This window comes from Monodon monoceros, unplaced genomic scaffold, assembly GCF_005190385.1.
Source record: "Monodon monoceros isolate NGI ecotype Baffin Bay Population unplaced genomic scaffold, NGI_Narwhal_1 Super_Scaffold_18, whole genome shotgun sequence".
Lineage (NCBI taxonomy): Eukaryota > Metazoa > Chordata > Mammalia > Artiodactyla > Monodontidae > Monodon > Monodon monoceros.
The window spans coordinates 32,660,200-32,675,910 of NW_021703774.1; the positions used below are offsets into that span (position 1 = coordinate 32,660,200).

The 15,711-nt window shown below is 47.7% G+C and overlaps 1 protein-coding gene across 2 annotated transcripts in view; it reads left to right on the forward strand.

Moving 5' to 3' along the window:
• Window positions 1-5,349: 5,349 nt before the first annotated feature.
• TMCC2 (transmembrane and coiled-coil domain family 2) overlaps window positions 5,350-15,711 on the forward strand; it is a 36,923-nt gene continuing 26,561 nt past the window's right edge. The window contains exon 1 of one of the 2 annotated variants that reach the window (XM_029230664.1): window positions 5,350-6,032. In XM_029230664.1, the coding sequence (XP_029086497.1) occupies window positions 5,826-6,032 (207 nt within the window). In that variant the 5' untranslated portion in view covers window positions 5,350-5,825. Of the gene's footprint in view, window positions 6,033-7,065; window positions 7,106-15,711 lie in introns of those variants that run through there. The other variant, XM_029230665.1, reaches the window with a different exon arrangement.

The following is a 15,711-nucleotide window of genomic DNA, read 5'->3' on the forward strand; positions in this document are numbered from 1 at the left end:
TCTACAACATGCAGATGTAAAATTAAAGAGTTTCAAATATTGAGTGATTCTATATTCAAGATGATTTATATAGTTCTTACCTACTTAAAGGCTTCAGAATCATTCTAAAGTGACATTTTATCCTTTTAACACTCGTGATATGGATGAATGTGCATAACACTCTTCCTTGGAGTCGTCTTAATCCCTCACAGAGATCGCTCTCTGTCTGGACTGTGGTACTTATCTCCCCCTTGGAGTATTGACAGATATTACCACTTCAATCTTATGTTGTTGTTTTACATTTCATTTGTGTCTCATTTCCCCAGCTGGACTTTAAGTCCAAAGGCAGGGACCAATGTCTTTTTTTGTTCTCTATCTTCCACAAGCATGTTGTAAAGCCTTTGTAAATGATATTTATTTCATAAATATATTTGAATGAATGGAGATACATCTAACTGTAGCCTAATACTCATTGATAAATTCTTTACCACAAGAGCGGCTCAAAATTACAGTTGTGAAAGGACTATTAGGCTTTTAGCTTTAGAGTCAGACAGAGCAGTGTGTAGCTCTCAGGCCTATGAAAGTGCTATAATCTCTCTGAGCCTGTTTGCTCAGTTGTAGAGTGAATAACCCTTACCTTGCAGATTTGACATGGGGATTAAGAGAGAGTTCACAGGGTTCCTAGCAAAATGCCTAGCACGGATGGTTCTCTTTAAACACCTATAGTTCTCTGTCCTTGCTCTTATTATTATACTTAAAAGTACCGCATAGAATAATAGATGGAACTGCCATAGATATTTATCTTCAGATGTAAAATAATAAAGAACCAATTCTCTCTGAGCAAAGCAGATATCTTCTCTTCTCTTTTTCTGATTTTTTAAGGTCTAGCATTTTCAGCTTTAAGTCACAGACTGCCCAGAGGTTTGTATGGGTTCCCTATGGAGATGGAAAAGGACACAAAGCAGCCATTTTACCAGTCCCAGGCTCTCACAGAGAGCAGTACAATCAGGGTTTAAGTTTATGCTTCACAAACCTCCTCTGTTCATGGCCATGATGCTTGTGACTTTTCTCCCGTTACTAAGAAGCAACCAGCACCCAGAATGAAGAATAAGCATCCTACCTGAAATGAGAAGCAGGAACTTCCCCTTTTTTGTATTACAGATAGGAGATTCACCGCTCCAAGGAAAGAGTCAAACTTTGGATCTCCCATGCAAGTCTTAGGAAAGCTGCTAGAAAGATGTTGACAAAAGTGGCAATCTGGGTTTGTTTACTCCTTTATAGCGTTGCTAGTTAGGTGTCAGAGAGTCTACGCTATGGAGGAAATAATATATATTATTTCTCGATAAAAATAGTAACTACAGTTTTATACCTGAAGGCAAAAAATTGAAACAAATAGCTAAGAATAAAGTGGATAGTGGTTAAATAAACCATGATACATTCACTTGATAGGATGGTAAACAATCATTTACAATGTTTACCAAGACATATGGAAATATGTCTAAGTAACAGCATATGGAATAACATGGAAAAATATAATAACATGTTGGGAAATGCTTCTGAATACATTTTAAGTAAAAAACAGGGTAAAATTTAGTTTAGACTCAAGAGCTTTCTCCAACTCACGAGTGATGCAGAGCCTTCCCAGTCCTGCCTGCCTCTTACAATAGCCAATAAAAAGCCTGTACTTAGGTGGTGGGATTGTGACATCAGCAACAATCCAGCCAATCTCCCTGACGATTATTTGCGTAGTTTACACCTCCTAATCCAACGGAACCCAGTTTCTTTTAGGGAGAGCATTGAGTGGAAGTGGAAATCTCCAAAAGAAAGGGAAGAAAATTACATTAACAAAGGAATACTTGTAATGATGTTGGTATCAAAATACAGTGATCAAAATTATGATAACTGGTTTCTCAAGAGAGTACTTTTACCTTCTAAGCAAAGCACTCTAGTTAGTATGTTAAATCTTAAAATAGCTCTCTGACAACCCATTTGATGTTTAAATTTTTTTAAAGAATTTTTGCAGAATAGGATAATTAATTATCCTTGGATAATCTACAAGACTCTTGCTATTGGAAAAAGAGAAGCCTTTTATTTCTTACAGTTAATTGATCTTACAAAAAGAAAAAGAAAATCTACTTTATGCTTACCTGTTGATCTTGGCACCTTATCTTCTACAATTAAAGCTGCATCAGTTTTTCAAGGTAAATGAAGTGGCTGTCGACAAGGATAACAGGATTCCATAACCCTAATCTTTATCCTCCTTGTTTACACACTTATTGGTTTAGCAAATTTGATATTAGCAGGACTGCCCCCCTTCCATTAGCCTAACTGGCATTTCCTTTCACAAAAAGCATTAAATTTAGTGGGATAATCCCGCCTTTCTCATGTGGCAGACAGTGGGCTTGGACAAGTTTGTTAATTATTTTTGTTTCATTCAGGTTTACTGAGCACATACCATGTGTCAAGTGTTTTCACATGCATTGTCTATTTTAATCCTTAAAATAACCATGTGAAGATAGATATTATTAGCCCCTGTTTACAGATGAGAAACCCAAGGATGAGAGAGGTTAAGTGATTTGGTTGCCCAAGAACACACAGGGAGTAACAGAACCAGAATTCTTACATGTATTTTCTAACACCAAGACCAGTGTCCTTCCCACTACACCATGTTATTTAATTATAATTAACCAGTGGTGCCAAAGCAAAATGGAAAATGCTACTCCTACATATTGAATATAATCTCTTGTATTGTAAACCTGTAAATTTTTGTCTTATCTTGAACGTCAAAAGATAGTATGTGCCTATATTTTCCCAAGAAACCTAGAATGATTTAATCCTTTAAACAAAATTTCAGTCAAAGCATTTTCAAGTTCTCTTTATTTTAGGTACTCAAGAATCGACTATGACTAATGAAAATTTGTCATCAGCTTCAAACTGGTGGTTGCAGGTCACACAGCTCTCTACACAACTTCTCACCCAAACTTCTTTGGCAGTAGCATATTTTTTCTATAATATGACACTCAGTGAAAGTCAGAAATGGGTGAGACACATTTGAACTCCCAAGGATAGAACCACTGGAGTGGAATGTTCAATTTTTTGAAGCTGGATGACATCTCTGTTTAAAACCATGGACCTCACTCTGTGCCAGGCAATGTCCAAGTGCTTTACGTATATTACCCAACACCCTATAAGGTTGGTATCCCCACTTCTCAAAGAGGAAACTGGGGCTTAAAGAGGTTAGACAACTTGCCTCCAATCACATGGTCAGTGGAGAGCAGAGCCAGGATTTGTCCCCAAGCAGTCTGGCCACAGAGTCTGAGCTCTTAAGCGCTGCACAATGCTGCCTCTCCAAAATGGGATGTAAAGTATTGGCTGATTTCATGAAACCCACCACTTTTTTGTTGACCTGCTAAATATGGCCACAAACAGGAAATCTGTCCATCATGCTATGGGTACATGAAAATATTATAAACATCAAATTCAAGGTCAACTTCAACCTAGTATGGAAATGAGACATAATTCAAAATGATTATGGTCTCTGCTCCCTTAAAGCTTCACACCAACTGCCTCCACTTTTCTTCAGCCTAGAGTCAGGTCATGAACATGTGTCCACATGTGCTCACCATTTGCCACCCAGGGTCTGTAGGGCCCCTGCACTTCACTGGGGCGAGTCAGGCAGGGGACAGTAGACTCTGTCTACTTGCACTGAGGTCATCTGCCCCCACTGGTTCTATCTACTCCTGCCACCGACTTCAAAGGCACATTCTGCCTTTCCCTCACCATTGAAAATGCTAAAGGCTTGTGGCCTTGTGTTTCCACATTGTGCCTGATACTGTGTAGTGGAGGTGGGGGTGGTTCTACATTTCCAGCCCATCCTAAATTCCTGTTTTCTAGAAATGGAGCTGCCTTGTTTAGAAAGTAGCTGCTAGACTGAAGTAAATTCTTAACAACTTAGGCTCTTCTAGGACACACATTAAAATGAGTGGGAAAAAGACAGAACAGAGTCAGGAGACTTGCAGACTAGTAGGACTGAAGTGAGGCCAGAATGGTATGATGGGTGTGAAAGAGACTGGGAAACTGTGAAACACTTTAGAGATCACTGTGACTCACTGACTGAGTGGCCCCTTCACTACAGTCTAGGCCAGTGCTTCTCAAATGTTAGCTTGCATTAGAATTACCTGGAGGACTTGTTAAAACAGATTTTGGGGCCCACTAGTTTTGATTCAGTAGGTCTGGATGGTGTCCAATAATTTGCATTTCTATCAAGTTTCCAGGTGATGCGATGCTGATGCTGCTGGTCCCAGGACCTTACTTTGATAACTGTTCGTCTAGGCTGCTGGGTGGACAAAAACCATGGTATCCACAGTTAGCACAGGGTAGGCACTCATATGGGGTTGTTATTATTACTAGGCTGAATGTTTTGGTAACCCCAGTATTTGCTCTCTTGTGCCTCCAGATTAGTCGGCGCAGTTTGGCTGAGATTTATGGGAAAAAGAGATTGCATTCCTTTCCTCTCTTCCATGTCTCAACCTCCTGCCATAAATACCCCTTCTTATTTAAAAGCTGCTTCACAGTTTGCAAAAAACTCTCACATACATTATTGTGTTCAAAAATGAAATACATTCTCATTTCTGAGCATAAAGCTGAGACTCATAAGATAGTTTACTTAAAGTGGGGGGAAGGGAAGGGGCGATGGGGCAGAACACCCGCTTTCTTCTGCTTGCATTCGCAGCTCTGAATGTAGGCATTGGTAGGTGTTTCAGGTCAAGTGTCAGAGGGGATCCGCGTCTTCCTCATTGAAGAGATGTTATAATGTGCAAAGTTAGAGCAAAAAAGCAGCGATGATAAGCATCCCTATTCGTCTTCTCCCCGCCAAATAAAATGAGTGGGTGGGGGGAACCCCGACAGAGTCCTTCCTGGAAGACTCACGCATCTGAGTGAGTTTTAGCAGATCCTCACGCATCTGCTAAAACCGCGTTCCATTGGCCAGCCGCCCCTAGTCTCTAGTCCGCAGCCCGCTCTCTGCATGCAATGCTAAAACACAGCAGCCTTGCCCTCCAGACCTCTCCTGGGGGATTGCACGATGCAACCAACCCTAAAAACGTGGCCGCGCGACGCCCCCCTCAGCCCTCCGGGCTTCCCATTGGCCCGTTGCCGTTGTCACTCCCTCCTTGCCTCGCCTTCCCCCTCCCGGGCCGAGGCACTGGGCGGGGTAGGTTGCGCGCTTGCCGCTGGCTCTGGCGGCGGTCGAGGCTTTGCAGCAGGCGGCGCGGAGGGCGGGGAGTAGGTCTAGCGCGCGCGCGCGGGGGAGGGGCGGGGCGCGGCGAACTGCGGGCTGCGCTGCCGGCCAGTGTGGGGCGGGGGCTCGCGGCAGGGCTGGGGGCCGCAGTCGGCGCCGAGGGCTGCCGACGAGGACCTGCCCGGCCGGCCGCGCCATGCCTGCCGCGCCCAGCAGCCCGGCCCGCCGGGAGGGATGCGCTGTGCCGCCCAGCTTCCCTCCGCCCGGCCCTTGCCCTGAAGCAGAAAGTTTGGGGGCTGGGGGCTATCTCCTCCCGCTCCAATGACTGCCCAAGGACTCCTGCTGCCCAGCCTCGATTGTGATCTGTCTCCGCTCCCCAGGTCGTAATGAACTATTCCAAGCTGTAACCAAGGCTCCCCTCCTCTCCCCTCTCTCACCCTCCTTTAAAAAGGTTTATGTTTTTAATTCAAGAAATTGTGATCCGCCGACTCCCCTCCTCGTTAATAATTTAGACCCCGAGCCTCGTTTCTGAGTGTAAGAGGGGGTGCGGTCTCCCCCAAGAAGGCGCGCTGGAAGGACAGATTCCCCTTGCCGACCCACATACACCATGAAGAGGTGCAAATCGGACGAGCTGCAGCAACAACAGGGTGAGGAGGATGGAGCTGGGCTGGAAGATGCAGCTTGCCACCTGCCGGGCGCGGACCTCCGGCCTGGGGAGGCCACGGGTGCTAACTCTGCTGGCGGGCCAACTTCGGATGCGGGCGCTGCCGCGGCGCCCAACCCGGGTCCCCGAAGCAAGCCTCCCGATTTAAAGGTGAGCGCAGACCCTCCCCTTACGAGTCCAACCGGCGACTTAGCTTTCCCCGCCCCACGCAGAAGTGCTTTTAACAGGATAAAAGTGATGGGGAAGCCAGACAAAGGTCAGAGAGAATGAGCAGATGTTGGGCCAGACCCTGTGCTGGACGTCAGGTACCATTTGTGCCTCTTTCTTTCAGCTTATTTCGGGCCTCTGTGTTTGTTCCTCATTATTCAGCAGACATTCTAGTGACTTAGGCATCCGAGATTGTTTGAATAATGTGTGTGAAGTGCTATTCGCAGACAAAGGGCTGGAGAAATCCAAGATGCTAACTAAAAAGTTGACATCACTTTCCCTCCTGTAAAATGGCAGGGGAAGACAATGACAGCGTGGGAGCCCAAGCAAAAGACCGTTAGTTTCTTTTGCTGAATTAGTTTCCTCCTTTGGGGACCTTCCTGGAGTGAAGCTCAGTTTGTCCATCTGTGAAAGGGGAGTGTGGGTTTCTTGCCGTTAGGTGGAGCCAGAGGTTAAGCTAGTGCTTGGAGATCCCTGCCCGCTTGCTAAACCAACCCCAGCGTGGAGAACTGACAGGTGGCCGCTTAGTGCTTAGGCTGGTTTGGGGCCTCGGTTCAAGTTGCACACACGCAGAGCCGGCATTTAGAACCAGGATCCGAAAGAGGCGATTGCATGCAGCTGGGAGTCCTTTATTTTCCAGCCTGAGGTTGCCGAGACAATTATTGAGCTGTATTGGATGTCTCTATATTAATTAAAACAGCAGGTGTGATAAATAATGCACCTTTGCTGGAGCTGCCACAGGGACTGCAGGCTCAGGCTTCTCAAGCGAGCTCACCACAGTGGTGAGAGAGATGTCAGCCCAAGGAAGGAGCTTAGATGTATCGGAGATTGATGCCTGGGGTCATTTTCTCCAGAGAGGGTGCAAGGTCTTAGCTAGGGGAGCAAAAGGACTCCGTCCGTTATGTTAAATAAAGCCTGTATCCTATGGCAGCAGCCACTAAGGAGCTCACCAGAATAAACCAATGACATTCCTCGTTTGGCCTGAGCGGCACAGAGTCAGGAAGTTTAGAGCGCAGGTGAGTGTGCTCTTACCTGTGTGTTACCTGTCTGTGTTTCTTGGGGAGGGGTGAGAAGGTGACTGCTACCTCCATGTGTGTACTTTAAAAATTTGTGGTAGTTATTGGAATGTGACCTCTGGTTTTGCTGCTGTCCTTTTCAGAGTTTTGGGGCTAGCCTTATGTCTAAGATGAGCTCCACTGGGTAGGCTGTGTGCAGGAAGTCCTTGGTACCTGGCACACCTGCCACTTCTGAGCCCACCCTGTGTGGTCAGGAGGTGTGGTTCCTGTTTTAACTGAGATGGCGAAGGAAAAGAGCTGCTCTTAATGCTGATGTGGGGAGGGGGCCAGCCTTCATCTTCATTCTGGGCCGATCCAGATGGGTCTGGCCAGCAAACCCTGATTCCTTGACCAGGTGGGATTCTCACGCTGAGTCCATGAGCAGCAGCCTTGGAAACTCCCCGACTCTTCAGCTCAGGCAGCACTGGAAAAGGCCAGCTCCATTCATTCCCGCAGCTGCCTTCGTGAGGGAAGGTGGACTGGTTGTGGTATGGGGCTGCAGTGTCTTTGTCTCTGTAGATAAAGCTGCTTAAAGAAGCTCGTTCATCTCCACCCTCTTATACTCCCTCTCTTTTTCTCTCTCTCTTTTTTTTTTTTTTGTGACACTCTCATTCTGGTTGGGGCAGACATAGCAACAACTCTACATTTGATGTTAAATGCTGACTTTCCCCGAACCAAAATTGAGATCAGGTGTGAGAAAAGATGTTGTCCTTCCAAGTTATCCTCCACCCCCACCAGAAAGCGTATCACCGAGGTGACCACCGCCATGTGGACCCAGGCTGGCAGCCCAGAGAAAACCTAGCTGCTGCCTGCTCAGTGGGAGCACAGGGAGACAATCAGGGCCTTTTCCTGTTTATCTCTGTCTGCTTTATCACGTGTTTACAGCGTAGGGACTTCAGAACCAGGCATGAACTTGGGGGCTGTCGCAATTTGATTTGCTCTGTGATCTCAGGCACATCACTCAACTTTTCTGAGCCTTTTTCTGGGGGAAAGGGACCAGGAATATTGAAGTGTGTCCAAACTTGTTTACCAGTGCTGGCACAGTTTTCCAATGATGGAAAAATTCCATCTTCGGCTCTAGCACTGGGTAGAAGCTAACTTGTTTTAGATTTGATGGTGGTACCAAAACGGGGTAAGTTTGATTTTTAACACCCCCCCTGTCTCATACCTGTGTTTGGCCTGGAGCAACCAGCAGTTCTGGCTTGCTTTTGTTTTCATTTTAAACTTTGGAGATAGGAACTTTTGGTCCCTTAAGTCCCACTTCTGTTTTCTTGTGACAGCTCCAGGCATTGTGATGGATTAGGTGCAATGGAGGAAATCATCTTGAGAAAGGGGGGAAAAAAAAAAAGGCTTTGTGTGAAGCACCTCCGAGGAAGTTGTGCAGAGGGAGAGGAGAGAATTTTGGTCTGAATGTGCCCTAGCTAGTGGCAGCCAGAGCTTTCAGGGACTCCCGTGGTCTCCCTCCATGGTCCTCTAGTGTTGTGGAGAACCGCACTGTAAATTTCTCCTATGGTGACCTGGGATCCGTGATTATGGGGCGGGGGGGACCAGTGAAAAGAAGGAAAAATAATTAAGCAGCAATCTTAAAGGAGCACTCATAAAACTGTAACTGTGTGCAGGTACTTTGGGGGCCTTCTCAGCTACTCCACACGTTTGATGTGACCTTCAGGGGTGACCTCAGCAGATGCTCCTGCAACAGGAGCCCAACAATTCAGAGTCACATCCCCTGCCCCCTGTGGCTTGGATTCCTGTTGAACCACTTGAGTTCATGTCTTGATTCATTTGTGATCATTATCCAGTCCTTTGCTGCTGCCAGGTTCCTTGTTAGTTGGGAGGAGATGCTAGATTGCTGGTCACAGAGAGTGTCGGCTGACCAAAAGTACACCAAGATTTTCCGGCAAGTAAATGCAGTACCAGCGAGAGTGGGAGTGGGAGGGGCTCAGGGAAAAACTGCAGAAAGGGACACGAAGCACACGTTCCTGTTAAAAATACAGCATGTGGTAGATGTTGCTGAGGCCTGGGATGAGTGGCTAAGCACGAGAGTCAGCTGGCTCTGTCCTGATGCCTCTTAGAATCCCGAGGGCAGGGGAGGAAATCGCAGACCTCTCCACCTCTCCCCAGCCTCTCCTGAAAGGAAGGCTCTGGGTTTGCTGGCTGGAGGCCTTCCCCTAGACTTTCCCTGAGGTTCTCTTTCCCCTCACAAAAGCCCCTGCAAACAATTTCTCCAGGGATTTCTGAGCCATACTAATATTTTTTCCTGGAAGAAGAAGGGGGTGCTCTGAGTTTCACCATTCCAGTCCTGGTTCGAAGTGCTTTTTATTTTTAATTTTTATGTATTTATTTATTTATTTTTGGCTGCACTGGGTCTTCATTGCTGCGCGCGGGCTTTCTCTAGTTGTGGTGAGCGGGGGCTACTCTTCGTTGCGGTGCACGGGCTTCTCATTGAGGTGGCTCCTCTTGTTGCAGAGCACGGGCTCTAGTCACGCGGGCTTCAGTAGTTGTGGCACACAGGCTCAGTAGTTGTGGCTCTGGGGCTCTAGAACGCAGGCTCAGTAGTTGTGGCGCACAGGCTTAGTTGCTCTGCGGCATGTGGGATCTTCCCGGACCAGGGCTTGAACCTGTGTTACCTGCATTGGCAGGCGGATTCTTAACTACTGCACCACCAGGGAAGCCCCTTGAAGTGCTTTTGACTCAGGACTCATTTGGGTTCTTTCGTCCACACCATTCACTGGTCTTTCTGTCTGCTCAGAGTGAAGAGCGATTAGAAACCAAAGAGCTGAGGGAAAGTCGCAACTGAATCCTGTATGATTCTCCTTGCTGGCTCGCAGCTTGTGCTGATCACAGATGCGTCACCTGCGCCTGATGCCCCTTGTTCGTTCAGCGGTCCAATAGAGAGCCTGCTGGCAAGGGGTTCATGGGTTAACAGATACTGATGCCTTCAGCGGGGAAGGCATGTTTTAAATTGTGAAACACGACATCCATATAAAAGTGTCTGAAAACATATGTACCCCTTAAATAACAACAGCAAAACAGACACCCCGTCTACCTACCACCCAAATTAAGAGAGAGAACATTGACATTCCCAAGAAGCCCCTGCTTATTTTTCTCTTCTTTTATTTATTTATTTTTAAGGCCCAGGGTTTTAGTAAAATTAATGGGCCTCAGTTTCTCCACTTTTTCAATGGAGAAGACAGGCGACTTCATGGGAATGCGGGCGGGATGGAGGGTTGTGTGTGCTCTGGGACCCTGGGGAAGGGTTCCGATGGTAGGGCAGGGCTCTATGTGGCCTTGCTGCGTCATGAGGCCCCCAGCTCTCCTTCAGAAGTGATATGTTCAGGTGTGAAGATTCCCACAGTCTCAGGTGGGAGCAGGACCCCTGGGAGAGGTTTCATCAGGGGAGGTAGGATTGCGGTAGACCTAAGCACAAGGAAATGGGAAATCAGTTCTTTGGCAGCAGGCACTGCCTCTGCCTCCAGGCAAACAGGGTGAAGCACTTGCAAGAAAGTCATCCATTGAAGCACATGTAAGTTTGCGGGTGCTTCGAGCATCACTGATGGAATCAGAAACATATGGGGTTCATCAGAAGAGGTGCACTTAGAGCAAGTTTTAAAGGGTGGAGACGTTAATTACCAAAGAAGAGGAGGGCACTTTCTAAGTGGGGGAAGTGAAAGGGCAAGTGCCAGGTCCCTTGTAAGGTCAATGCCCTTTTTTGACTGGACAGCAGTTCCCCAGCCCTGTAAATAGTCAGGGACAGTGGAGGGTGGTGAAGAATGCAGAGGGTGCCTGTTTTTGTCCCACCTGGACCTAATGTGAGGAGGGCAGAGGGTCCTAAGGCCTGGGGTTGTCCCTCTCCTACCCCCTCTGCCATCAGGAATTTTCAGAGCAGCGCTGGATATGGGCTTGGGAGGAGGAATTGGTGGCCGACGGGAAAGCATGTGGTGAACGAAGCTGTCTGTTCTCCTGCCACATGTTGGGTTCTAGATGAATTCCCAGCTGCCCTTGTTCCAGTGGGAACTGTCGTGCAGGCTCGGCATTTACAGAATGTGCTGCTTTTCGTGTATTTAATTGTCTTAACTGCCAATCCCATTAACAAGAATCTCTCTGTCAACAAGGAATTGAAACATTTGAATTTGGGGTTGAAGTTTTAAAAAAGTGTGGGTGTCAGGAGCTGGGGGAAAAATATCTCAGGTGGCTTCTCAGTGGTGGTCTTGGAGGCCAGCTCAAAATTCATGCCTATTTTCATCTCTCCTCTAAGAAAGACATCTCGCTTTGAAATGCTCATGGATGAGGAGGGTGCATTCTTAGAATGAGGCCATTACTGGACAGGGTCCACCTTTATCAGCCAAACACTTAAGCCTCTCTGCATGTTGAAAAGTTAAAACAGAGCTGTTGAGGGATTGCAGTTATGTTTTGTGATTGTGTGAGAAAGACAATATTTGACTTTTCAAAGCAAATGGCTAAAAGCTTCCTTATTCCAGCCAAGCTGGCTGAATGATGTCTACCTGGAAAACAAAGCTGGCTGTGAGAACATTAAGCCTTGGCCTAAGCCATTTGTGAGGACAGTAAACACATTCAGGCTCCTGGGTCTGTGTTCATCTTTTTTTTTTTTTTTTTTTTGTGGTGCGCGGGCCTCTCACTGTTGTGGCCTCTCCCGTTGCGGAGCACAGGCTCCGGACGCGCAGGCTCAGCGGCCATGGCTCACGGGCCCAGCCGCTCCGCGGCATGTGGGATCTTCCCGGACCGGGGCATGGACCCGTGTCCCCTGCATCGGCAGGCGGACTCTCAACCACTGCGCCACCAGGGAAGCCCTGTGTTCATCTTTTTCCAGGCAATTACTAAGATGATAGACTGAGACGAGGTTTTAACTGCAGCAGGAGGGATCTGGGTTAGACACAAAAAACTGTGTGAATGAGCAGTTTAAATCTTTGGAAAAGATAGTTGTCTAAGGATTAAATCGCCTTTTTAAGATGGTCTTGTAGATGCACACAGTTTCCACTCAGAAAATAATTAAGTAGCAACGGCCATGTTTGTGTTAAGGTCTCTCCCCCTACTATTGGGGGCACAAAGATAATAGATGTTATAGCTCCTGCCCTCCATTTGCTCATGGAGGAGTCCATCCAGAAGCAGGTGAAAAGTTGGATAACAGTTTGGCAGAGCCGTGTCACGAGGCAGGACATGATTAATTGCGAGATGAGTGGTGCAGATGACAAGTTCAGAGCAGGAGTTCAGAGCAGGGTGGTGAGGTCGCTTTAGACCGGCATGGTCAGACAGGGCTGTATGGGGCGGGGGGCAGTGAACGGGGTGTAGGATAAGAGGCAGAGAGAGGGCACACCGCGAAGGTAACTTTAATCAGAATCTTTTAGGACTTCCCTGGCGGTCCAGTGGTTAAGACTTCGCCTTCCAGTGAGGTGGGTGTGGGTTCAATTCCTGGTTGGGGAGCTAAGATTCCCACATGCCTCGCGGCCAAAAAACCAAAACATAAAACGGAAGCGAGGGCTTCCCTGGTGGTGCAGTGGTTGATAGTCCGCCTGACGATGCAGGGGACAGGGGTTCGTGCCCCGGTCCGGGAAGATCCCACGCGCCGCGGAGCGGCTGGGCCCGTGAGCCATGGCCGCTGAGCCTGCGCGTCCGGAGCCTGTGCTCCGCAACGGGAGAAGCCACAGCAGTGATAGGCCTGCGTACCGCAAAAAAAAAAAAAACAAAAAAACGGAAGCAATACTGTAACAAATTCAATAAAGATTTAAAAAATGGTCCACATCAAAAAAAAATCATTAAAAAAAAAGTCTTTTATGCTGATAAAAGTTGAGCCGATTCTGCCTTAAGATCCGCTGCATGAGGTCACCTTGCCTGACTTGCACTGGCTCAGGCAGAATTCTCTGAGCCTAAAGGAATGAGGAATTAAAATAAAATTGAGAATGGGGAAGTCATTTGCCCCTGAGTTGAGATCTGTTTGTTTAATGTCAGCTGGGATGCTGGGGAAGAAAAAAATGCTTCCAAAAATCTTTCATCCCTGTGTTTCTAAGAGAAACGGTTGCAGCCGCTCACTCTTCATCATTGTGGCCATCAGCGCCAAACCTGGGGTGGCAGTTCCTCTCCTGCTCCAACCCCAGGCTCCCCACCCAAGGCCTCCTAAGGGCAATTGAAGACTTCTGCAATCCACTTTGTATCTCCAGAGTAGGACTCTGTGGGTTTTTTACAGCGATTAGCTCTCTAATGCTGGCCCTGTTTCCATAGAGACCCTATAAATAGAGGAACGTTGGCGACCTAGGCTTGCTAAGGCTCACGGTAACCCAATCACCCCCTGAACCCTCCCAGCCGGACCTGTGGTGGGGCAGAGGGAGTTTCAAACCCAGGCAGGAGGAGGGGATGTGCAGTCAGCTCTGCGGTCAGCTGCCAGGTGGGATAATTAACTCTAGGTTAGTGTCACTTTTAAAGATCCTTTTAGCGCTAATGGGAGTTGTTAAGAACACAGGGACTTGGAGGAATTAGAAACTGCTTTTGGCTATTTTAAACCAGATGGTGCCAAAGTCACTGCACCCCGAAGCATTTTACTTTTGACCTCATGCAGCTGTGTTTGCAGCTTTTGGAGCAGACTTCCCCTTTGGGGGACCCACACCCAGGGAGGAAAGGGGATGAAGCCTAACTGTTCAGAGACCACAGCCTTCTCAGGAAGGATCTTTCGGAAACCATCTAGTCTACCCTTTCTTCTTGAGACGATGATGGCACTCCAAGGAGATGGCGCCCTTTCTGCCCTTTAAGATAGTTCAGGGAAAGACAGCAAACTTCTGTCATTTACCTCCCCAGGTACAGGCACCTGGCCTCAGGATGCTCTCCATTCTGCCTTGCTTCTGGCCTCTGGGCAGTTCTGGGACAGCCCTTGCTTGTTCTCATGGATCAGGAGAGCTGTTTGTGTCTCATCTCTAGCTCTGAAACGTCTCAGCTCTCTTTTCCTAATAAATACATGGCTTCATTTGGCCACCAAAATGGTTTCTGGCAGCTGGGGAAAAGCAATAGTCAATGTGGAGAAGCAAGTGACATTTAGTAGCTGGAACCTGTTAGTCAGAGCAGGTGGTGCTTTCTGCCGCGTTGGTGGCTGAGTTCCCTCAAGCTAGTCACCATGGTTTTCCTCATTTCCAAAACTTGTGGCTGGTTATGTGTATGTGCTGGTTTCTTTTTCTTTCTTTCTTTTTTTTTTTTTTTGAACACTTACTCACCGTGTTATGTCAAAACTCCTTAACTCTCTCCTCCCTGACACCCACATGCAGAAACAGCCCAGCCCATGTCTTATAAGTGAGGAAAAACCCCTGCATTTGGTGCCATCTCTCTCCCCCCATTATTCTTTGTCTTCTTTTTTGTTCTTTTCCCTCATCTCTACCATAGACTTTAGCAGACTCCTCAGCGCTGCTGGGGCAAAGGTCCTGGGGTCACCCTGGCTTTCCTTTACCTGCAGAACAGATGGGAAGGTGGGAAAGGAAAACCCACACTGGTTACAGGTCTTGCCCCAGTCCTACAATGTGGCACGGGAAGATTCACCGCTGCAGTTCAGGGGGCGGAACCCCCCGTGGCCCAGGCATTTTTGTTTTGTTTTGATCCTGCCTGTGATACTGTTCTGGGACACATGTAAATACTGTATCTGCTTTAGTCTCGGAATCAGTGTGTGAGCCAGTGAAGGTAACTTAGGCTAGAAGTTGGAGATTCTTCTGTGTGACTGGGATGAGCCCCTTAACTGTGCTTGTGCTTCAGTCATCTGCAAAATGAAGACACTGATGCCCTGTGACATCCTGCCTCCCGGGGTTAGGCTAGTGTCAGGTTAGAGTGACCGCATACGTTGGAAAGCACTTTGAAAAATGCTGTTGTATGACATTAAAAGTAATTTGACCGAGGATTTTAGGACTCAAAGCAGCATAGCAGACAGTGGTGGCTGCTGTCCCCAGCGCCTGCCCCCTTCTCCTGGGGCTCAGGGAGAGGAAATGCCTTGGGACTCTGGTGCCGTCTTTTGAAGGGAACCCTGTGTCTGAGTGGATGTGGAAGAGGGGCCTCAGTGTTGGAGAAACTAGGCTAGGAGTGGTGGGGAGAGGAGAAAGAGGCTTGGAATAGAATGCTAGAAAGACAATTTGTAATATGTAATGTGACCATTTGGCAGAAGTTGCTGGGCAAATGCCAGAGCCAGCTGGCCCCATCTACAATGCCTGGAGGATGGTCTGCTATCAGCTTGGGCCCGACGAGGAGGAGGGTGTCCTGGCCTGTCCCTGGTCCAGAGGCTGCAGGATCCGGCCATTTCCAAGTCCGGCGGAGTGCACTGCTCAGTCCGGCCTGCCTTGGACGTGGTGGTTTTACCCTGAGCAGACTCTGCCTCAGGCTCTCCCCGAGGAGATGGTAGCTCCCATCGGGAGACCTGGCACTGTGAAACCTAGCATCTGCTGGGCTGCCCCGGGATTAAATTCTTGAGAAGGAGTAATGGTCACCTTAATTTCCTCACCTAAAAATGGAAACGTTGCTGCTGTTGCCTTTATTAGTTTCTGGGAAAATCAAGTGAGAGAATGCAGGAGAAAGAGCATATTGAAAAC